This window comes from Megascapheus bottae, chromosome 29, assembly GCF_031878675.1.
Source record: "Megascapheus bottae isolate mThoBot1 chromosome 29, mThoBot2.hap1, whole genome shotgun sequence".
Lineage (NCBI taxonomy): Eukaryota > Metazoa > Chordata > Mammalia > Rodentia > Geomyidae > Megascapheus > Megascapheus bottae.
In genome coordinates, this window is record NC_143537.1 from 12,998,418 (window position 1) to 13,023,551 (window position 25,134).

General features: G+C 40.3%; 1 protein-coding gene across 1 annotated transcript in view; it reads right to left on the minus strand.

Annotated features, from left to right (window-relative positions):
• Gria1 (glutamate ionotropic receptor AMPA type subunit 1) overlaps positions 1–25,134 on the minus strand; it is a 133,133-nt gene that overhangs the window by 103,951 nt on the left and 4,048 nt on the right. The window contains exon 3 of the mRNA XM_090321173.1: positions 23,031–23,127. Coding sequence (XP_090177299.1) covers positions 23,031–23,127 — 97 coding nt within the window. The remainder of the gene's footprint in view (positions 1–23,030; positions 23,128–25,134) is intronic.

Here is a 25,134-nt window from a genome sequence, read left to right on the forward strand (position 1 = left end):
TAGACAAAGGAAACCAGAAGGAGGAAAGTTCAAAGCTACCTTTAAAAGCCTGCCAGTCACTCCAGGAATCTGACCTGAATTCACTTTCTGACAACCCTCAGGTGGAAATTGTCTTCCTCCTCCTCCTCCTCCTCCTCCTCCTCCTCCTCCTCCTCCTCCTCCTCATCCTCTCCTCCTCCTCCTCTCCTTCTCCTTCTCCTTCTCCTTCTCCTTCTCCTTCTCTTTCTCCTTCTCCTTCTCCTTCTCCTTCTCCTCCTCCTTCTTCTTCTTCTTTTTCTTTCTTCTTTCTTTTTTCCTCTCCTCCTCCTCCTCCTCTTCCTCCTCCTCTCCTCTTCTCCTCTCCTCCTCTCCTTCTCCTTCTCTTCTCTTCCTTCTCCTTCTTCTCCTTCCTCCTCTCCTCCTTCTTCTTCTTCTTTCTTCTTCTTTACTTATCTTTTTTATTTTCCTTTCCTCCTCCTCCTCCTCTTCCTCCTCCTCCTCTCCTTCTCCTTCTCCTTCTCCTCCTCCTCTTCTTCTTTTTCTCTTCTTCTTCTTCTTCTCTTCTTCTTCTTCTTCTTCTTCTTCTTCTTCTCTTCTCCCTCCCTCCTCCTCCTCCTCCTCCTCCTCCTCCTCCTCCTCCTCCTCCTCCTCCTCCTCTTCTTCTTCTTCTTCTTCTTCTTCTTCTTCTTCTTCTTCTTCTTCTTCCTCTCCTCCTCCTCCTCTTCCTCCTCCTCCTCCTCCTCCCCCTCCTCCTCTTCCTTCTTCTATGATATTTTAGAGGAAACTCAGAAAAGTGCTTCTCCAAGCTGAAGAGCAAAACAATTACAAAAAGAACAAGAGATCGTATGGGGCCTGAGGAAGAGACATTGTATGACAGGACCTCAGAGAAAGAGAAAAGAGATGAAAGGTGAAGAGGAAATAAAGGCCAAGGCCAGCTCATCAAAGGCATGTGGCCATTTTTCAGACAATCTGCTCCTGCCAGTGCAAAATGGTGGATGGCTGAACCCCAAGAAACTCCTAATTGGAACTTGCATCCATGGGTGGTAAAGGCAGAGAGAAGTCCAGGAGTCGTCCATTGTTTCTGAGCCAAGTGAAGAGAACTGCTTTAAACAGAGTCAGCTGCCCAGGTGATTCAAGTCTCTATTTTATTTTATTTTTATCCTTTTGATTTGTTTGTAAGAAATACCTATCATTCCAAGGTAGTCTCCTGAGTCTCAGGCCATTAATAGGCTTCAATATCCATTTTGAAGCGCTCGTGTTGAGCGGAGTGGTTTTTGATGGAATCTAAGCTAAAGAGAAATGAATTTGATTGCACAAAAATGGTTATCTTGGTTTGTGTTTTAAAGAATATTCTAGAGCTGAGTACCAGTAGCTCACACCTGTAATCCTAGCGACTCAAGAGGCTGAGATCTGAGGATCTCAGTTTGAAACCAACAGGGGCAGAAACATCCATGAGATTCTTTATCTCCAACAAACTACTCAGAAAAAGCCAGAAGTGGGGCTGTGGCTCCAGTGGTAAAGTGCTAGTTTCAAGTATAAAGAGACTCAGAGTCAATGCCTATGCCCCCAGTTCAAGCCCCGGAACTGGTAAACATTTTTTTTAATTAAAAAAATACTTCTAAACATTTTCTTTTTCTTATGCCAGACCTTTCAGTAAGATTTAATTAGGCACACTATTTTTTTTTGAAAAATAGGCACAGAAGTACTAATTGGACAATTTACATTATGTACACCAACATTCGTATGATAATTACAAATTTTAGGAGTACTGTTTTATGCTTCCACAAAACTGCTTAATAATCTATATGCCAGCTTAAAGGCTGTGTCACAGACCTGAAAGGCAGAAATTCAACAAATAATAGAAAACAGCCAGATATTCAATTTATCAACCAGAATACTGTTCTTATCATGAATTGAGACACAGCAAGGCATTTATGTGCCTGACAATTGGGTAGATGTGAGCTGTTTTAAAACTTATTCTCCTTCTATTGTTATAGCTCCAGAAATAAATATCATCCATTGCAAATAAAATCATTGGGCAGAGTCTGGAGAGGTTTCAAATGGTATTTGTTTAAGATATATATATTTTTTGTTGATTTATTTGGTCAGTCATGGAGTTTGAACTCAGGGCTTGGGCACTTTCTCTGAGAAATTTTTGCCCAAAGCTAGCACTCTGCCACTTGAACCATAGCTCGGTTTCTAGGCTTTCTGTGGGGTTTCTTGGAGATGAGAGTCTCATAAGGTTTCCTATCAGAGCTGGCTTTGAACCAGGATGCTCAGATCTCAGCTTTCAGAATAGCTAGCGTAACAGGCGTGATTCCCTGGTGCCAGGCTTGTTTGATAACTTTTTCTATCTGAACAGGACAGGAAACTTTGGTCATTTGTGGGGACATTCAGGGTTCATTTCTTCTTGCTGCCCTAACCAAACCACCTTTGTGATTTTGGGAATTATTTCACCTCTGTTAGCCTCAGTTTCCCAGCTTTATATTGCATATAAAAATCAAGGAAGGGGGCAACAAATCCATAGAGGATTAAATCAGGCTTCATGCAGCTAGTAAATTAGAGCCTAAGGGTCTATTCTTATTTATTATTCTTATTTAAATTAAGACATATGGTGAAATCAATGTGTGTGTGTGTGTGTGTGTGTGTGTGTGTGTGTGTGTGTGTGTGTGTGTATGCGTACATGGGGTACATGTACAAGTCTCAAATCAAAGAGCATCCAGGAGTTTTATTGAAAAGCATGGTTGCCCTTGCCTTTTCTATTCTATTTTTTATCACATTTTTTAGAAAAATTTCTCTCAACCATTGTTTTTTTTTTTGTCGGTTGCGGGCCTTGAACTCTGGGCCTGAATGCTGTCCCTGAGCTCTTCAGCTCAAGGATACCACCCTACCCCTTGAGGCACAGCTCCACTCCTGGTTTTCTGGTGGTTTACTGGAAATGAGAGTCTCACGGCCTTTAGTGCCTGGGCGGGATGTGAACCCTGATCCTCAGATCTCAGCCTCCTGAGTAGCTAGAATTACAGGCATGAGTCACCAGCACCTCATTAATATTGAGTTTTTAATGTTACTGACCAACAACTTATGATTGAGTACAGAGAGAGAAAAGACCTCAGAGGTAACTTGGTGTTTGGTAAATTCGATTGCCACATAGTCTGTAGATTAGAATGAAGGTAGTAATCTGGTAAGAAGGTAGCAATGATTTTTTGTTGTTATTGTACACATATATGTATATAGACATATATACAGTTATATACAACAGTTATATATACATGTATCTGTGTGTAAATACACTGTAGTATATATAGTATATACACATATGTATGCATAAATAACTGCATACATGTGTGTCTACACACATACATGTGTGTCTACACACACATATTGTCTTTTTTTGGTACAGGGGATTGAACTCGGGATGTCACCCTTGCTAGGCAAGCACTTTGCCACTAAGCTATATCCTAACCCAGGCTCCAAATTCTCACTCAGCCTTCTTTTACTCATGACCCCTTGAGCCACACCTCCAGATTCTGAGCAATTGATTGGCCCGTAGCTGTCCACAGTGGCATTTTAAAGGAAACAGTAGCTTCTGAAACCCCCCAAATGCTCCAAGCCAGCTGGGTTACACTTCTTTGAGCTCCCATTTCAGTTCCCATGTGCTGTCTTACATACGGATTGCGATTAAGCCAGGTAGATGCCTGTCCTACGAGGAACATTCTAGCATGGAGGATAAAAGATTGCTATACAGGTTTCATCTTGTAGCCCTCGTGACTTGGAAAAAAAAAGTGAATTTAGCCTCCCTCAAACCCCATCTTCCTGCCAGAACAAAGTGGTAAATAAAACATAAACCATTTTTTGAACATGCTGTAAATATCGGTGTAGATGAAAGGCAATTTACTCTCCACTGAAGACAAAATTCCTGGTGCAAAAAAAAAAATGCTATTAACAAATGGAACAGTCCCCTGGTGACAGTATGGGGGCGTGCAACTGGGTACATTTGTCATTTTAACTCCAGGGGCAGACATGAGGTATTTTAATCATGCAAAAGTGGAATTACAGGTAGAAACAGTATCCTATTTGATCTATCTATATCTATATCTATATATTTTTTAAAAAGCATGCCAGCACAAATTCATCAAGTAGATTACTTGAAAGGAGCGAATAATTTGAAAAGACAAGTTAATATTCTGGATTTACTTGATGCAAACGTGTGTATAAATATCTGTTTGCCAGCTTTGCTATTCAACCCTTTGCCTGCCAGTTAATACCTCTGAATGTGCTGTTTGAATGAAACAGTCTCTTTATTGACTTGGTTTGTTTGCTTATTTGTGCCTGTACTGGAGCTTGAACTTGGGGCCTGAACCCCATACCTTTTTGTTTTTTTTTTTTTGCTCAAGGCTGGCTCTGTGTCACTTGAGCCACCATTTCCCTTCAGGTTTGTTGCTTGGTTGGTTGGTGATGAATTGAAGTCTCATGAACTTTTCAGCTAGGTTGGTTTTGAACTGCAATCCACAGAGCTCAGCCTCCTCAGTAGCTCGGCTACTGGTGCCTGACTCATCTTATTGGATGACCTTCAGAGATTCTCCTTACCCACAACCGAACTTTAACTCAATCTCTGGGAATTTTAGGTTTTCTAAAAAAGAGATTTTTTTCCCCAGACCTCTGTTTTTGACATAAATCAAGAGAGGTTTATGATACTGTGTACCTTCATTTTCTATTACTATATGATACAGGGACACACTTTCAGCAGTGTTAAAATAATATTCATACCACATCTCAGTGTTCGTGGGTCTAGATTATGGGTACAGGTGAGTTGGGGTGTCCTTCTCAAGGCCTCAAACCTATAGCCTAGAGATGAGATATGTTGACACCAAGTCTGGAGCTGAGGATAACCCACCCTTCCTTCCTTCCTTCCTTCCTTCCTTCCTTCCTTCCTTCCTTCCTTCCTCCCTCCCTCCCTCCCTCCCTCCCTCCCTCCCTACTATTCTTTGCTAGTCCTGGAGCTTGAACTCAGGGCCTGAGCACTGTCTATAAGCTTCTTTTGCTCAAGGCTAGCACTCGATCACTTGAGCCCAGAGCATCACTTTCCAGCTTTTTCAGCTTATGTGGTACTGAGGAATCGAACCTAGTGCTTCATGTGTTCTAATCAAGCACTCTACCACCAGGCCACATTCACAGCCCCACGTGAGGCTCATCTTTTAAGCTTAAAACTGGCTGTTGTACAATCAGATTGTTCTTCGTTGCCTGTTCCTTCTTCCTGTGCCTGGAAGCCAACAGTCAGGCTGAACTCCTGATCACAGTCCTTTGCGCTGTGGAAAGCTGCTTCTTCCAAGACTGATGAGGGGTGGGGGAGTCTCATGGAAACATACTACACAGGACTATTGGTTAGAAGCCAATCATTGTTCATATGATTTCCAAGGAATCATGGGGCCATCTTGGAACTTTCTGCCTATCACACTGTGTGTTAAGAGCCAACAACCCTTAGGTTTCATGCTGTAAAATAGGGCTCGCATGCAGTCATAGAGGGCAGCAGATCAGATCCATATTAAGATTGATAAAGCGAAGGGAAAGTAAAAAGGCACTGAGTCCAAGTTTTCCTACTATAGGAAGGAAAACTGATCTTAGAAGAGAATAAATGCATATATATCCATAAACCTATACATATATGTATACACATACATACATATATGCATCTATTTGTATTTATATATATACAGCCGGGGAATCTCTTTCCATACATATTCATTAAGTGTCTACAGGAATTAGCAAGACAGAGTAAGCCTCTTAATAGGTATGAAAATAGGAAATCACTTTTGCTCTCAGCTCCTGGTTCCTATGCACACCATGGTCAGGCCTTCTTGTCTTTCAGTTATGACCATTTCCATGGCTTAGCAAAGTCAAGGTTCATCTGAAAGTCTCCCTGCCTGCAGTGAATCTGAGAGCTGACTTCCCACTGAGATCAAAGCCCAAATGCAGTCCTTGCTCACAGCCAGACAATCCTGTGAAGGTGAGCAGCCGCCCCATTTGAGCACCTTGAGTTCCTGCAAGTCTTAACTGTCTTCCAACACAGGGAGAAAATGTCAGTCTCTCAGATGAAGCTTGCTCTCTGGCTCTTGCTGAGAATTCATTTATCTTTCATGCAGATTGGCATTCCTGGGCATAAAAAGATCAGAAGAGTTAAGTTGATCTTATCATCCAGATGCCTTTGCCCAAGGTGGTCCTGTGCTAGCTTAGTCATAATTAGAAGTTGATTATTATTTTTTCCCCATCCATCGGAGGATGATTCGATCGACTGGAAGATACTCAAGAGATCACCCCAACATAATCAGGAAACGTAATTGCTTGATGGAAGGTCAGAAAGAACACAGAGAGAAAGCAAGTCGAAAATGGGTCAATACTTAATAACATTGCAAATTCTGCAATATGACCTCTGACTGCCCTTGGGAGTTTAGAAATGATACTAATCACCATATATTGGAGTGATAGTCTTCAATAGGGAGGGGAAAAGAGTAATAAATCTGTAATTCTAGTTACTCAGGAGACTGAGATCTGAGGATCAGGATTCAAAGGCAGCTTGGGTAAAAAAGTCCCTGAGACTCTTATCTCCAACGAACCACCAGAAAACAGAATGTGGCACTGTGGCTCAAAGTGGTAGAGCATTAGCCTTGAGCTGAAGAGTTCAGGAACAAGGCCCAGGCCCAGAGTTCAAGTCCCTAAATCACCACCACCACCACCAACAATAACAAAAAATCTTGAAAGATAAGTCAGATTTGGTTTAGGTGGGTGGATGGCATTTCAGACTGGGCCTTATGCTCTGGGAAAAATCACAAAAGATTCCAAAATTATGATTTTCCTTCCTAGCAATCCAAAGTAATGAAACAAGGTAGCCACGCTCAGCTTGATGTTTGTCACTTGATAGTGATAATATTCACAATAATTACATGGGGTGGAATCGGGGCCCTCCTTGTCTTACAAATGATGAAAGGTAAGTGATTACTATTGTAAGATAGAGTGAATTCATTGTGAAGATTTAAACCTGCTCCTCTCTGATTCTAAAAGGCAATATTATTAAACAGAGCTCCCTCTTCTCTTTTGACTGGTGTATGATATAAGGAAAATAAGGAATCACTTCTTAACCAGGAGTACATTTTTTCCCAGAAAACATGGAGAGTAGCTGGAGATACTCCTTGGCTGTCTGGAAGTGCAAGAGGAGCTGTTTCTGTCACCCAGTGGGGTAAAAATCTAGGGAGGTAACCCCACCATAAACAATGCTTTGGTTCCAGATATACATAGTGCTGAGAGGCCTTAATATAAGTAGATGGAGGAGGCCAAACTTGTGTCTCTAACCAAAGTAAACTCATAGTTATAAACAAGACACATCTCACATCAACAGTCTCCACCCCCCTCTCACACACACAGATCCATTTCTAGTGTTATTTTTCTCTTGATTTTTTGCTTTATCTTCATCATCTTTTCTACCAGCAACCCTTCCATCTTCTCCTCCCAAGGATAGCACCGACCTTAATTAAGACTGCCACCTTCCATCTTGAGCCTATAGCTGGGAATTCTCCTTGAATCACGTGGAATTCTTTTTTGTTTTTGCCAGTCCTGGGGGCTTGAACTCAGGTCCTGAGCACTGTCCTGTCTTTGGACTTTCTCAAGGCTAGAGCTCTACCACTTAAGCCACAGCACCACTTCCGGGTTTTCATGCATGCTAGGCAAGCACTCTACCACTAGGCCACACTGCTGTCCTCTCTTCTAAAGTTTCAATTACAATATTTCTATCCCTTCCTCCTTGCAGCTCTCAGGACAAAGACTGAAGCAGATAAAGCAAAGCAATCATTCTTCTGATTCTATCTTGAGACCAATTTTTTGGCATGTATTTCAAAGGGCCAATCGAGATTCCACCATGTTTTTATTCCCAAAGAATAATAACCACACTGTAGTTCAAGAGCTGTGTGCAATACATATTTGACTTAAAAAATCTTTTAAGTAGTTATGCAAAGAAGTTGCCATTGATCAAAGCAATTTATGAATACAATGCATCTTCTCAACCGTTTTTTGAGGCTGGGTGTCCGTGGCTCACGCCTGTCTCCCTAACTACACAGAAGGCTGAGATCTGAGAATCACAGGTCAAAGCAAGCTAGGGCTGTGGGATTCGGACTTCCAATTAACCAGCAAAAAGCTGGAAGTGGAGGTGTGGTTCAAATGGCAGAGTGCTTTGAGATTAAAAAAAAAAGCCAAGGAACAGTGCCCAGGCTCTGAATTCTAACCCCTTCCTTCTGAAAAAAGGAAGGAAGGAAGGAAGGAAGGAAGGAAGGAAGGAAGGAAGGAAGGAAGGAAGGAAGGAAGGAAAAAAGAAAGACAGAAAGAAAGAAGGAAAGAACGAGAAAGAAAAGGAAAGAAAAAAGTGAAGAAAGAAAGAAAGAAAGAAAGAAGGAAGGAAAGAAAGAAGGAAGGAAAGAAAGAAAGAAAGTTGTTACTCTTCCTTCTTGCTTGGAATATGAAAGGTAAGGGACTATCTCATTGGCTACCTGCATGCATGCAGCCATGGCTCAAGGTCTTCTATTGTTCCAGAAGTCAGATTTTCTGGGGTGATTTGGTAGCTGAAAAACATTCCTGTGTGATGCAATCTCCAGATGACTCTAGGTTTTCTGGAGAAGCAAAGAAACTGGGGCCCTAGTAAAGTAGTATAGTATCCTGTACATGATACCTGTCCTTCCTTGACTCATGGGCATTTGAGTTTATCCTGTGGCAAAAGAATATGTTGAGAGGATAAGAATAAGGATAAGGATAGGTTGGAAAGACATGACAAGCGATTTCAGACAAGTTCCTTCTCCAGTGTTCCAAGGGCCTCCTGGGAACTGTACCCAGCCATCTGGACTGAGACCCACAAGAAGCTAAACCAAGTCTCTGTGTCTGGTAACAGTTGTGACTTGATAGTCACTCAGCCATTTTACTTGGCAAGTGGTGATGTGAAATTGCAAAAATCCTTTCCAAAAGCAACCTGTTCCTTTTCTTTGCTATTTGGTTCCACATTTTACCTAACTTGATATTGGAAAATACCATGGAGTATAGAAGGAAAACATGTTCATCTTCATTAAGCAGGGCTGTAGTGTCTCATGTCTATAGGCTACTTAGGAAGAATGGAGGAAAACAAATCTATCAGGTTTGTAATCTTCAATTAATCTCAAAAAATCAGAAGTATGGCTCAAGTGGTGGAGAGCCAGTGTAAATGGAAATAAGTGGGCAGATCTCCAAGACAAAATTGATGCTAAGGGCCTGAGTGTGGCTTAGGGGTAGAGTGTTTGCCTAGCATGCATGAAGCCCTGGGTTCGATTCCTTGGTATCAGATACACAGAAAAAGCTACAAGTGATACAGTAGCTGAAGTGGTTTAGCACTAGTCTCGCAAAAGCTCAAGGACGGTGCTCAAGCGCTGAGTTCAAGTCTGAACACTGGTAAAAATAAAATAATTAGTTAATGAAATTTTAAAAATGATGTGCCAGGTGGCTGTGATCCTAGCTACTCAGGAGGCTGAGATCTGAGGATCAAGGTTCAAAGTCACCTGGGCACAAAATTCTGTGGGACTCTTATCTCCAGTGAACCACCAGAAAACCAGAAGTGGTGCTGTGGCTCAAGTGGTAGAACTCTAGCCTTGGGCTGAAAAATTCAGGGACAGTGCCCAAGCCCAGAGTTCAAGCTCCACAACTGACCAAAAAAAAATAATAAATAAGTAAAAAAATAAGTAAACAAACCAGGAGGCTACCCCCGTTCTATTGGTTAGAGAAGCAAAGAAAGTCTCAGGGAGAGTTTTTTCGTTCTAATTAAATCAGGGAATCCAGAGGGGAAATAAATACGTGTATCCCTTCTCATTCTTTCATCTAAATGCACAGCGTCGTGGACTGAGTTTAAAGTCCAAATGAGAGACATCTTCAAGGTGAATGATTGCAGAGGTCCAGGTTGCCATCTTGGAGGGATTTGCTCAAGCCCCACTCATTAATTCCATCAGAGTTAAGGACATAGTGTAAGAATCCAGAATATCCAGGCGCAGTCCATCTCTGCGTGACCTCTGCTAGGAAAATATGTATCCTCAGTTTACTAGTTCATGAGTTGAGGATAATAATAGAGCACAGCGCAAGGCATGATGACATCATAGCCATATGGAAAAGAGATTTAGGTCCATAACAAATACTGGAACAAAGTTTATTTTTATTAATTTAATTTTTATTTTAGCATTCTTCTTTTCGATTGTTATTATCGAGGTGATGCATGGAGGAAGTACTGTTTCCTAAGTCAGGTAAAGGGTGTATTTCTTTTTGGACAATGTCACTCCTTCCCTGAGGAGCTAGGATTACAGGTTTGAGCCCTGAGCACATGATTGCATTTCTCTTTTTCATGGTAGATGAAAGCCACTGTCCCGGCTTCATTGTCAACTTATTTATTTAAAGATCCCATCTCTATAAATAGTCACATTTTGAAGCATTTAGGGTTAGAACACATAATCTTGAAAGGTAACACCACTTATCTCATTCCAGATTCTCTCAGCTTTACCCTCCCCTCCTCACTGTAAATTTTATAGTTCATTTTCAACAAAGTCTAGGGAATACCGTTGTAGAATTGATGCACGCTTTTTCTCTCCATTTCCGCACCTCTCCTTCTCCTCCCAAAGACAGATACATGAACACAAAGGAAAGAAAATAAAAACAGTAACAAAGAAAAACTTTCTTGTTTCCATTTCTTGGAGAAGTATACATCCATGTACATTTTACTTATAAAAGTATATTTGACATATTGTGCAGTAGTTTACTTTCCCTGCTCGTCAGTATGTTTAGAAATACAGAACGCAGTGTACTTCAAAGAAATATTTTGATGTGGTTCTCCTAAATCCTTTCCTGAGATTCCACATCATGGGTGGAATGACTAAGGAACCTGTGGATGAGAATTTAGATTGTTTCCTGCTCTCATAGAAACAGGGCTATGTTAAGCTCACATCAGCACTCAGCATTGAAGACCAATCTGGAATGAGATAAATGGTGTTCCCATTACGAGGAAGTTTTAACCCTAAGTACTTTAACATGTGACTACTTAGAGACAGGACCTTTAAATAAGTGACAATGAGGCTAGGGGAGTGGCCTTTATCCATCATGAAAAAGGAGATTTAGCCATATGCGGGTGGCTCATAGCTGTAATCCTGGCTACGCCAGAGGATAACATTTGAGGATTGTGGTTCAAAGCCAGCCCAGACACTAAAGTCCACAAGACAATTATCTCCAATGACCCACCAGGAAACCTGAAGAGGCACTGTGGCTCTAAGTGGTAGAGCTTTGTGCTGAAGAACTCAGGGACGGCGCCTCTGCCCAGAGTTCAAGCCCCACAACCAACAACACAAAGCAATGTAAGTAAATCAGATATAATCCTGAACTGTGCATCTTCATTTTTCATGTTATTCTTAAAGCCTGAGTTCCAGGAATGGTCTCCTACTTGATTACTATATCTGGTCTTGTTCCACTCCAATTTATGTGACACACCAACCACTAGTTATTTTATTGTTTAAATTATTATTATTATTATTATTATTATTATTATTATTATTATATTTAGGCAGTTGTACAAAGGAGTGCCAATTCAGCATGTCAGCCTGTCAGCACGATGTGGTATGTTGAAAACTATTTTATTTTCCTGAGGCAGGAGTAGAAAAGCAGCTTCAATTAATTCAATATGGTACTGTGTGAAGGTCTTACATCTTGACCACCTCTTCTGCCTTTCTCCCTATCTCTCCCAAACCCACCCGGCCCCTCATCTAGCTACCTTGATCCATTTTTCCCATGTGTACACAAAACATTATAACTGTTTTCACCCTCTCTTTCTCGCTCCGTGGCTTTCTTCCCTTGCTCTTGGAATCGCCTCAGCTTCCTGATATTTGTTTTATTGAACTGTGAGTTATTCCAAAGTTATACCACTGGAATCCTCTTCTGGGAGAGTATCAGAATCCTCTACTTCACTCAATATGTATATGGCCATTGGCCTATGACCCTTGTAGATGCTTTCCTATATGTGTATGATTTAGATATTTCAATACCTAGGTTAGGATGGTGGGAAATGTCAAGTTTGCTAAGATTAAATATTGCCCATGCAAGTTAATGGGCTCTGAGAAGGTCACACACTCCCAGAATATAACCATTGGCTCTCATACATTTTCCTCCCCTGTACAACAAGTCAAATAGCTACCTGAATCTTGATCTAACAGCCCTGGAGTGACAAGTGGATAGAACTGTCACCCTAGCCCAATTACCTTTATCTGATGGCCTCGTATGTGTATAAATGTGTTCATTCACGTTTTTAAGGATTGTTACATAAAAGGTTAGAAAGCACTGCTAGATTCATATTCACCTGCTGTTTTACAGAGGAACAAAAATATTTAAAAAAAACGTATACCTGCTTTAGATTTCTAGGGTATGTGTCAGAAATTCAGTGGTTGGGAAGATTGAAGGGATAGAGAGTGAGTTATGGCGGGGGGGGGGGAGGGGGGAGGGTGGGGAGGGGTAGCTAGGGATGGACAGAGAAAGAGGAAATGTTTCCAAGTCAAAGCCACTGGATTTTATGAATAGCCCTAAGAACCATGTACCCGGGAACTAGAGAGGACCTTTATGTCTACTTATTGCTTTTTATTCCAACAGTATACTTATCAGCCTGCTCTGCTGGACTATACATATCTGAGTCCAATGACAGAGGAGCCCTTAGGTAGAGTTGAGAGACATAGGGTAGCCTTGAGGAAATTCCTTTTATTATAAATCCTTCATGAAGAGAGAATAGTTAGGTACTGGTAGTTCTGGGCCTGTAATACCAATGACTCAGGAGGCTGAGAACTGAGGATGATGGTTTGAAGCCAACCCAGGCAGGAAAATCCATGAGACTCTTACTTCCAATTAATCACCAGAAAACCAGAAGTGGTGCTGTGACTCAAAGTGGTAGAGCGCTAGCCTTGAGCAAAAAAAAAGCTCAGGGACAGCGACCTAGCCCTGAGATCAAGTTCCAGGATTGACCAAAAACCAAAGAGTGAACCAAGTTTGAACAGACCTTTGGGTTAGTTACAGTTGGATGTAGTAATTATCTCAGTATTTTTCAATCCTTAAAATATGACTGCTTGTGTTTTATGCCTGTCGTGGGGCTTGAACTTAGAGCCTATGTGCTATCCTGGAGCATTTGTGCTCAAAGTTCAACCACAGCTCCGCGTCTGGATTTTGTTTTTCAATACTTAGTTGGAGATAAGTCTCATGACTTTTCTGCCCATCCTGGCTTCTAACTGTGAGCCTCAAATCTCAGCCTTCTGAGTAGCTAGGATCACAGGTATGAGGCACCAATGTGTAGCTGCTGCTTGATTCTTATGAAGCATGGTCAATGCTTCTATAATGGAGTTACAGTGGAGTTTTAGGAACCACAGACACAGGAATTAAACCCTGTTTTTCTTGAGTGTGGCAAATTTTATGTATCTATCTCCATAACTGTCATCTGGTTCAAATCACCATTATTTCTATAGTTCATGAAAACTCTCGTAGCCAATATTACCAGCCCCTAACATGTATCCTCCACAGATAATTGGTTTTTCACCAAAATATTATTTTATTTTATTATCTTTAAGAAGTTGAACCAAGGAGGTACCATATCACAAAGCAGCTTATGAAGATGATATATTTTTATCAGCGTCTCCCCCTTTCAACAGTCTCACCCATTCCTCTCCTAACCATCTCTTCCTTCACTCTTCTCTTTTTTGAAGATATTTTTATTATCTTTAAGTAGTTATACCAAGGAGTTGTCACTGGAGGAAGCACGTGATGAATACAGGGTGCCTGAATTAGTGACATCTCTTTCAAGATGTTTTCATCAAGCTTGTACACTCACCCAGTGTTCTATGAATATTCCATTTTAATGGAATATTTTTTAAAATATTGACCACCAAATCCTTGGAAAATTAACTCTTAGCTTCACGTCCACTTCTACCTCAGTCTCCTTCCATGTGTATTTACCACGATTGCCAAGGCAAATTCTACTCTAGTCAGCCTTCTTTCTTTCTCACAGAAAGCCATGCCGGGTTCTAGCTCAGTGCCTTTGCCTTTTCTAATCTCTCCGACTAAAACAGGATTCCCTTGTGTCTTAACATAACCTAGTTTCATCAAGCTTTAGTTCATTGTGCTTTTATTTTGCACTTATTGTTAAAAATTTCATTTTTTTTTGCCAATCCTGGGGCTTAAACTCAAGGCCCGCGCACTGTTCCTGAGCTGCTGCTGCTGCTTCTTCTGCTTCTGCTTCTTCTTCTTCTTCTTCTTCTTCTTCTTCTTCTTCTTCTTCTTCTTCTTCTGCTTCTGCTTCTGCTTCTGCTTCTGCTTCTGCTTCTGCTTCTGCTTCTGCTTCTGCTTCTGCTTTTTTCTCAAGTCTAGTACTCTACCACACGAGCCACAGCACCACTTCCAGTTTTTTCTGTTTATGTAGTATTGAGAAATCAAACCCAAGACTTCATGCATGCTAGGCAAGCACTGTACCACTAAGCCACATTCTCAGCCCTAATTTCAATTCTTTGAGTGCTAATCAGGTATATATAATTCTGCATCGAATCCTCAACATTTAAAGGGGACTGTATTTTGACCACGCTAGAAAATCAATGTGTATTTGTAGGAACAAAAGGATGCAGGGAAAAAGGAAGGTCATCACTTGCATAAAATACCTTTAGACTTGGCCCCTTGCCTGAATCCACAAGAATAATAATTCTACAATGTGAAATTTTTACTCATAAAATATATTCATCCTTCAACATAAAAGAGAATAAGGAATTAAGCGATTTCATATCTTTTACAGAACATTTCGTGTTACCTTCAAACAAGGCATTTTCCAGATGTAATTTGTTTTGTCTCCTAAGCTAAAGTTTGATTAATCAAATTTTGAGCAAGAAGAATTGAATATTCCTTATGATGATGAAATTAAAGATTTCCAAAGACAATGACACAAAGATTAAACTCAGACAGTAGTGAGATACTACTCTTTGAATCCCAAAGAATAAGTAATTAAATATACACATTAATAACCTCTCTGCATTCTATTTAAGGTGTCAGTAAATTTCAAATGAGGGAATTACAGCCATATATCTTTGTTAAATGGTAGCAAATTTAGTCTTGAAATGGGTACCTCTTTCAGAACAGGGGCTGGAAATTAATAACAGCTTTTTCCTCCCTTAAGAAAAAAAAGGAGAGCAATTTGACATTCTTAAAGAGAAAAATGTGGGGAGTTAAAACTGGTTAAAACTGGTATTTTAGTGGTTTTCTACTCAGAGGAGAATGTTCTGTTCCTTCCTTGCCTCTCTGGTTGAGAGATAGTAGGTAGAATTCATGATGTGAAAACTGTCTACGATCTACATGGCTGGAATTTTTCCAGTCGCTAGTCCTTCTTTTAACAATCCTGCACAAGATGAAAGGCTTTGCTCTGGAAATTATAATATTTCTGATAGTTCCACAATTTTATATTTTTATAGTCAACTACCAGTTATCCAATTGCTATGTCCATCCGAATTATCTGCATGCTGCACACATTCTGAAATGTGGGATCATACCACGCATGAGGAATTAAGCCTATCTCTATTGTTATACTGGTTTCCAAGACTATGCATATTTCTTAGTAAAGTCAACAGATATTTATTCCGTCCCTCATTACATAACAGGGATATGATACCAGAAAGCAATCTCTACCTTCCTGAGCTTCCTACCTCATCAGGGAAGACGAATAAGACTCCAATATGCAGGTGCATGAAAATGTTCATAAAGAAGAGAGTGAAGAGTGATACTCAGGACTGGGAGTTTGGCCTAGTGGTACAGTGCTTGCCTAGCATACACGAAGCCCTGGGTTCGATTCCTCGGTACCACATACACAGAAAAAAACAGAAGTGGTGTTGTGGCTCAAGTTATAGAGTACTATCCTTGAGAAGGGAACATTTACTGAACTTCTACACTGGTACTCTTTCACTGTTATCTAAATTACTCAGAGAGCTCAAAGGGACCACTGCACACTTCCACGCTGAAAATTCCACCATCTTCCTTGAGCTTCATTATAGCTCAAAAAAAATAATAAATCATCTCATATACTCACATTAACCCCGTAAATTGGGGCCAGTTGCTAGCTGAATCTATTGAACTAGAAGATCTAGAGGATGCCAGAGGTTTGACATTTCGAAGTAAGAGAATGTCACTTGCCATATCTTTTGCTTATATGTAGGTATTCCTTGACCGTGTCTTGAGTTCATTTAAAATGATCCCAGGTTCCCCATGGGAATTCATGCGAGGTAATACCCTCAAAGGAATAAAAAGGCTTGGTATCCTCCTACTCCACTATATGTTGAAAATATTCCAATATCTTCAGTCTTTATCTAATTTAAAGGGATATACTGGTTTGTAGACTGACACATATCCTGTGCAAGTGTCCTGAGAATGGATGAAATGACTTCCTTTATTTTCACAGCTTCCATTAGAAACTCTCTGTCCTCTGTGGAAACATAGCATGTTTCAAAAGCCCTAGCCAGGCACCAGAATCTTACCCCTGTCACCCTAGCTATTCAGGAGACTGAGATCTAAGGATCACAGTTTGAAGCTAGCTGGGACAGAAAAGTCTATGAGGATCTTCTCTCCAAATTAACCGCTCAAAACCTGGAAATGGAGCGATGGCTCAAAGAGGTAGAGCAGTAGCCTTAAGAAAGCCTAAGGACAGTGCTCAGGCCCTGAGTTCAAGTCCCAGGACTGGTAAAACAAGTCCTCATTTCAAATGCTCTGAGCTTCTAACATGTCTGCTTCCACTGTTTCACTAGTTATCAGTTTGCTTTCCATTCAATGCACCTACAAGGAGTTATGTACAAATTTTTCCTTTTGTATGACACTCTTGGCACATACACTTGCCTTGGATACTATTTCTGAGACACCAACTGGAAGGTTTGTATTTCAACTTTAGACTGTTACTAGATTTCTGGGATTCTATTGCTCATTGCTCCTGAAAAACCAGAGTACACAGAAATTAGCAGAAGAAAATTGATGACTCAGCTCTGGCCCCAAGGAAAAAGTGTCTTCTTTGTCTCAGATCTTTAACCCGGAGCAGAGGATAAAGGACTCAGGGTTTTGAAGGACTTTTTATGGGACAAGGGGATTACAGGGGAAAAAATGGCATTGAAATCCCCACACAGTGACTCAAGGATCCTGAAGGTGAATTGGCACATAAATGAAATGAGCAAGACACAGGATGATAAAGAACTATAAAAGCAGAATTCAGAGAGACAACGAGCATAATGCTCATTATCAGGGATCAAGGACTGGGTCCGTGAGGAGATATCTGTCCAATTTCAGTGACACATTCTAGAGACCTAGTATATCGCATGGTAATAATAATGTGTAATTGAACTGCACTAAAGATTAAATATTCTTACCATCCCAACCCAATACCAAGATGTCATGAACATGTTAGTTCACTTGAATGTGTGATCGTTTTTCAATGTAGGCAAAACACGTACATGCCTGAGATACCTATAATGAGTCATTCTCAATTAAACCCCAATAAACACCTTATGTGTTCTTTATAAGAAACATATTTAATCCCTTTTGAATTACACTATCATAAATGTCAACCTTTATAAATGTTGTAGTGCCCTAAATTCATTTCATTGCTTGTTCAACAGCTTTAAAATTTTTTGACATTGATTTCAATGTCAAAAGTTGTTTTTTTATTTAAAAAATTATTATATTTATGTACAGATGGGTTTCAGTTCAACATATCAGTTTATGGACACCATGCATCTTTTTTTGTTTGTTTGTTTTGTTTTGTTTTTGCCAATCCTGAGGCTTGACCTCAAGGCCTGGGCGTTGTCCTTGAGCTTTCTTCAAGGCTAGGGTTTGCCACTTGAGCCACAGTACCACTTCTGTTTTTTGACCCTGAGGAATTGAACCCAGAGCTTCATGCATGCTAGGCAAACACTCTGCTACTAGGCCATACTTTTGTCCCAACACCATGCATCTTGATTAATGTAATACCTAGAAGTCATATGTGTGTTTCACCATGTTTCAACATTTCTGGTTCTCTTTAGTTTAGTGGATTCATTATTTTTAATTGATGATATTATTTCTGTGAAGAGTATATTTTTCCTGAGAAGGCGCCTAACGGCATCCCTTGAATATTTCTTACAGCTTGAATCTCTTGTGGATGAGTGTTTATTCTATGTTTAAAAAAGAAGAAAAAAGGTATTTTCACATTGAATCAAACTGAAATTGACAGCTGTTTGTTTTTTGCTTTTTTTAAAAGATCATATCTGGTCCTTTGGTTGACATTTCTTTTCCAGCAATAAACATGCTATTGTCTTGACCCTTGTTTCTAAAAATACGTGGTAAGGTTGGGTTTTTTTGCATGTGCTTTTCAGTTCTGCAGCTGTTTTTCAGTTTTTCTTTATTCTTGCTTTTGAGTAATTGGATTGCAATATTTCTCCCTGTATTATTCTTTATGTTTCTTATCCACATATTATGTTTTAGTTTCTTTGAACCGCTGATTATAGTATTCATAAAATTCTTAAAGTTTTTCAGCTATTACTGTCCTCAAACACATTTTCTCTTGTGCCTGTTCCTTCCATTTGGGGGGGATGGGATGGAGTAGGCATTATTGAAATTATATATATTTTCTGGTGTTTTCTCTCCTCTTCTTGTTTGCATTTTGAAGTTTCCTTTTAACTTCTTGCAAAGCACAATTATGATGGTCAATTTAATTTTAATATTTTTAAGTTAATCTTTGTGCTGATTTTCCATAATTGTGGATCAATCCTTTATCCTCTGTGTTATTAGCTATGTTTCCTTGCTTAATCACATGCCTCATCATCTTTGATTAGACCCTAGACACCGCCAATGTTATCATGTTGGGTGACAAATATTTCTGTATTCAGATACATATCTTTAACTGTTGTTACGGTAGGCTGCTAGTATTATTTGAAAATAGTTTGGGTTGGGAGCTCTTGATTTTATGATTGGCTTGATTGGCACAGAATACTCAAGAAAGCACCCTCTACTCCCTGGTGAGGGAAAGAGGACATTTCTGAACATTGAACCCCATGTCTCATGAGGCCCTGTGAATTTTTTCCCTTCCCATCATGAGAGAATCAGAAAGTCAAATACTCTTCCCTCTGGTCCATTTGGAGATTTCTTCTCTGGTTGTTTCCTATCCATTAATCACATGGTTGCCAGATTATGGTGCAAGTAGAAGGTGGCAGAGCCTTTAGGAACTAAGATACAGTAGAAGAAAGTTACGTTATGTAGAACCTACAGTATAAACACACATGGGAGTGTTAATACATCTTGGTTCTTTGTTTCCCAACTACCATGAGGTAAGCAGGTTTAATCTGCCACTCCCACCAACCATAACATACCAAGCCATCACAGGTTCAGTAAAGAGAAGCCAGCCATCGTTTGAAATCTCTAAAGCCATGAACCCAACAGAAACCTTTCCTTGCTTGTATTATAGACAAGCAAGGGAGAGCTATCGAACACACTGGCTTTGATACGTTTACTGGCATATAAGATACTCATTAAATTTCTGTTCAATATTCCAGGGTATGGAAATGTCCCCATCCTGGTTATCAGCCCTAAAAGCACTAGTTGACTGGTATTTGTAAATTCTCAGGCATATCTCTCCATCTCTAAGTAAGTTCTACTTCAATTCCCTGCTCCTGGGCTGGGGCAGGGCCTGCAAACTTTCTCAATTATTCCTGAAAACATATCCCAGTCATATATCATCATCTCACTGCATACCGCCCAGAGTCAAGAAAGGATTGTTTCAAATCTTTTCTTTTTCCTTCATGCATTCTTTACTGTTATTGTAGAGGTGATGTACAAAGGCGTTATAGTCAATACGTCTGCTAAAGAGTACATTTCTCTTTGAAAAAATGTCACCTCTTCCCTTGCTCTTTCCCAGTTTTCCTCTTCTGTCCCCACCTACAAGTTCATTTTCCACACAGTATCCAGTAAGTAACACTTCTGCATTTGTTCATTCTTTGTTCCTCCATTTCTTTGGCTTTCCTTGCCCTCCCAAAGACAGATAAAAGAACAAACAAGACAAAAAAAAGCAAGAAAACAAAAGCAGCAACAAAGTGAAATAAAATCTTGTTCCCATTTCCTGGAGTTCATTTTGATAAATATTCTTTTGTATGCTCAGAGACACAAAGGCATTGTGTGTTTGTGATCCTCTCCTAAGAATATCTCCGTCTGAATACCTAGTGACCTTGAGCATGTCCTGGTGGTGTTGTTTTTTTTGAACCATCTCTTGTGTTTACTTGTGGATTTATAGTCACATTCGAGTTATCACAAATGAGAGGAAACCATGCAACCTATGTTTCTCTGGATCTGGCTAACTTTGTGAAATTTCCAGACTGTGTGGACTTAGTAGTTTCATGCAGAAGGGAAATTATCGTTCTGGTTGTTGGGTCTCAGTCAGGTCTAGAAGCACAGAAACTGATGTTTCACAAATCCTGCCCATGGATGGAATATTTCTGTGGTCCTACATTCAATCATGAATGCACGCGAATGGACAGAGGGCTCTGCCTGCTCACGTCCTGTTCTCTTTTACCAAAATCAAATCCTATTTCCCACTCCAGATTCACTCAGTTGCTCTAGGAGATTCTCCTGTGGGCTTCCTCTGCGATTTCCTCCCTCACGGTTGCCCTCCTGAATTTTATCCAGCCATCAGGATAGCCCCCTCTCTTCAGAAAGAACTTCAGCAACCAATCCCAGCCTGCAGGTCTTTCCTCTCAAGCTGGCTCTCCTTGCCTATATAGGATCCAATGTCACAGAAACAATATGCCTTAGACAAAGTGTCAACAGCAAGCACAAAATGGCTAACGTCTGATAGAGAATTCCCCAGCTCCCTCACCCACACATGCCTTGGTATTGTATGATGACAAAATTATACCTGCAGTTTCCTGACAAATGAAGGTATTGTCAAGATTATTGTAGATAGAAAAGTAAGGCAGGGAATGGAAAGCCTGCAGTTTCCTTCCCCTGGTGTTTCATTTCCAATTCCATTCATTCATTCAGTCATTCATTCATTTATTCATTCATTCCAGTATTCTGTTCACAGTACAAACCTGCGGAAATGGCTTTCATCTGAACAGTACACCTGGATGGAAATACTGGATGGGTTCCCTTGGGGGACACGAATCTGATTACGAGTGGCAGTGTATTATCCTCGGGAGCCTATGGTATTTCTTAACAAATGGTCACTGCCCGCTGCTCCATCTCTCTTTTTAGATCTCCTGGGCTTCTCAAACCAGGCCTGAGCAACAGGGGGGCACATTATGGCTTACTGACTCCCTTGTCTTTTGCAATAAGACTGTTGATTGTTCACCTCAGTTTCCATTGTGAAACAAGAGATTCAAGCTACAAAAATGGAATCCCTTCATCTTATGTACTTTTAGGTTTATTTTTGATGGTGCCAAGGTTTTTGGACCAAGAACCTCACATTAGCTAGGCAAGCATGCTACTCTTTAATCCAAGTCCCCTACGCTTTATGCTTTTGGTATTTTATAGATAATGTCGTGTAGTGTGTGTGGGGGGGTGGGTGTGTGTCTGTGTAGGGACATGTTGTGTATTGGGGTCTTGAATTCAGGGTCAGCTTTTCGTTGACTTAACGGAGGGTCTCACAGCCATTTCTTCCTGGAGTGGTTTCAAACATGGATTCTTGGATCTCAGTCTCCTGGGTAGCTGGGATAATAGGCACAAATCCGCAAGGTCTGGCTGCATTATGCCTTTTCTCTGGCTTACTCTTGGACTTGAATCCTCTTATCCATACTTTCCACATAGCTGGAATTATATAGATGTGAATCACTGTGCCTGCTTTATTAGGTGAATTGAGATGTTCCTAACTTTTTGTCTTGCTGGCCTCAAACTATGATTCCCCCAAATTTTCACCTCTAGAGTGGCTGGGATGGCAAGTGTGAGCCACAATTCTCAGCCCTTGTCCCTTGACACATCTTTTATACATCAGCTATGTATGTGAATGCTTTCATAGATATTATTGTAAATAATATATTTTATTAATTATAATATATAACAATTTACTAGACAATAACAAATAATGGAATGTACTAATACATAATATAATAATTGCTATAAATTAAGGACTCAGGAGATAAACCCTGATCACTAGGTGTGATACTGGAGTGGTCACAGAAACTTGCCATGAGATAGAGTTAATTAATTTGAAGCTTTGACTCTAGAAAAACAGTGTGAAAGTAGTAAGTGAAATGGAGAAGGGAAGACAAAGAGTGGACTCTCAGACCAGTCATCACCTACCAAAACTCAGGAATGGAAACTTTAATCCTATTGTGAGATCTTTGAACAGGTAATGACAGGTGCCAGTGGCTCACACGTGTCAGCCTAGATATTCCTTGAGATCTGAGGATGGCAGTTCAAAGCCAACCCAAGCAGGAAAGTCCATATGGGACTTGTATCACCAGTTACCCACCAGAAAGCTGGATGTGGGGCCATGCCTCAAAGTGCTAAAGCATTAGCTGTGAGAAAAAGAGTTCAGGGAAAGCACTCAGCCTCAAGTTCAAGCCCTGTAACCATCATCACCACCAAAAACAAAAAGAGGAAATGTCAAAGACAGGATCAGAAACTGCTTATGTCTTACTACATAAAATCTCTCAGATCCTTGGGATTTCTTCAGGGTAACATAACCAGACATTCAGCTTTTTATGAGAAATATCGGGAAGACTCACAATGCTAGCCTTCCATTGGAAACTTGCACTTAATTAACATGACTATTAGGGGAAGAGGCAGAGATGAGATCCTAACTATGATAACAATTGGGGATTTTCTGCGAAGGCAGAAAAAAAAAAGTTATTCCAAATGGTTGTTCCTAGGAGACATCCATTCTTCTGTAATAAACTCTTCTCGATACAACTTTTTTAAGAAGTCTGGGCATTGGGCCAAGATTCTTAACTGTGATTTTTGTATTTCTCATCTGTTGAATTTAATTGTGTCTATAACGTTACTTTACTGAGCGAGCTGGGCCGACTCTGATGCTGCAACTTAGCAATGGTAGGTGATGTAAGTAATTCCCTCTGAAAGTTCTTGTGCAGAGTAGAATAGCTAGAAAAACAGAATGGAACAAACACTTGACAGGGAATTACAAGGATTTCTGGGACCTGCTTGGCTGTCCAAGCACAGAGCCAAGGAGACAGGACAGGGCAATAAAAAGTCATTGGGGAAGCCAAAGGAAACTCAACTATTTAGAGAATTATGAACTGAAGGGGACCTAATGAGGACCAAGAGGTGGCACAGGTGACATACACCTGGAATTCTCAGAAGGCTGAGATCTGAGGATCAAGATTTAAAGCCAATCTGGACAGGAATGCCTGTGAGACTCCTCATCTCCATTTATGAACCAAAAAATGCCAGGAGTGTAGAGTTATGGCTCAAGTGGTAGCGTGTTAGCCTTGAACACAAAAGCTCAGGGACAGTGCTCAGGCCCTGAGTTCAAGCTCCTGAAACAGCAAAAAAAAATCTTTTTAAATAAAGAGCCAAAAATGATTTTTTCCTCATATTTGAGTATATTTTGGAAGTAGGGACAAGACCCTAAGAGAGAAAGACCCTAAGAGATTAGATTAAGTTAATCTATAGATAGGCATCTCTTTAACTCTTGACTTTGCCTCCATTTGGGGGAGATTGGACAGAAGGTGGGAACAATGGCTTACTGCTGTAATTTCAGCTATCTAGAAGATAATAATCTTGAGGGCTTAGATTTGAGTCTTGCCTGGGCTAAAATAGTTGATTTCACCTCCTTGTTTTATTCAACTTGAATGAGAATCTATGATTTTTGTGAATTGATGAGAGTTTCATACTATTTACCAATCTTTGTATGCACATCTAGGTATGTCTATATACCTATCCATCTGTCTGTCTGTCTATCCAACATCTATCAATCTATACATCCATCCACAATGGCCACAGAGCTCATTGTACTTGTCAGTTATGCTAAATATCCATCCCTGTGGGTTATTCTTTCAGATCATGAAATCAATTCTAGCAGATATTATCATAGTTGCCTTGACATAATCCATGTAGCACTCCCTAATTTTGAATTATTCAATTTAATTTCCAAGTTAATGAATAGCATTCATATACAATCTTCCTCCCTCACATTTGTCATATGATTTCCTCTAAATGAAATCCACATGGAAGAAATGTTGGGCCAAATAGTATGCTCATTTGAAGATTGCTAATGTCCATATCACTCACAATAGGAGCCCTGATTTATGCTCTGCTGTAGGCTGTGTGAGGTTTCATTCTCTGTTTTCTGTCTCCTCCAAGTGATCTTTCTTTCTTCTCTGTCAACTCATAACTTGTCCCATCTTGAGCCTTTAGCAGGAAATGAGAATTTCTGGAAAAAGAAAAGTAACTAAACATAAAGGAGAAATGAATACACACACACACACACACACACACACACACACACACGAGTTGTGTTTTTAGTCATTAAATGCTTTGTACATTAAATTCTTCAGCCTAGATGAAACTATATGTTTCTTCTGCCTGACTCCATTGAGCCTGTAAAACCATTGTCTCTTTCACATAAATGCTGCCATGAACCTCTAGGTAAATGTAAGTCGTTACTTATCTGGAAGATTATTATATGCATAATATATAAGATTAAGCAGTCTACCACCAAGATGATACCAACAGAAGGTCAGGCACTGGAAAGGGCTGCAAATTGAACTGGACCTGATATGGCCCAGTACACTGGGGCACTGGCAGAGTCATGCTATATCACAAATAGGAAACTCATGACTACATACAAACACGCCGTATTCATAACAAAGGTAGTAATGAAATGATTATTGTTGCGTTTTTTAATCCACCCCCCCATTTGTGTGTGGGTGGGACATGGGGCCTGGTTGCTGCCTCTGAGCAATTTTCTTCAAGACTAGCACTCTACCACCTTGAGCCACAGAGATATATTCCATTTTCTGGTGGTGAATTGGAGATCTCACTTTCCAGCCTGTGCTGGCTTTGAACCACCCATCTTCAAAACCTCATCCTCTTGAGTAGCTAGTATTCCAGGGCTGAACCATAGGCGCCTGGCAGGCAGATCATTGT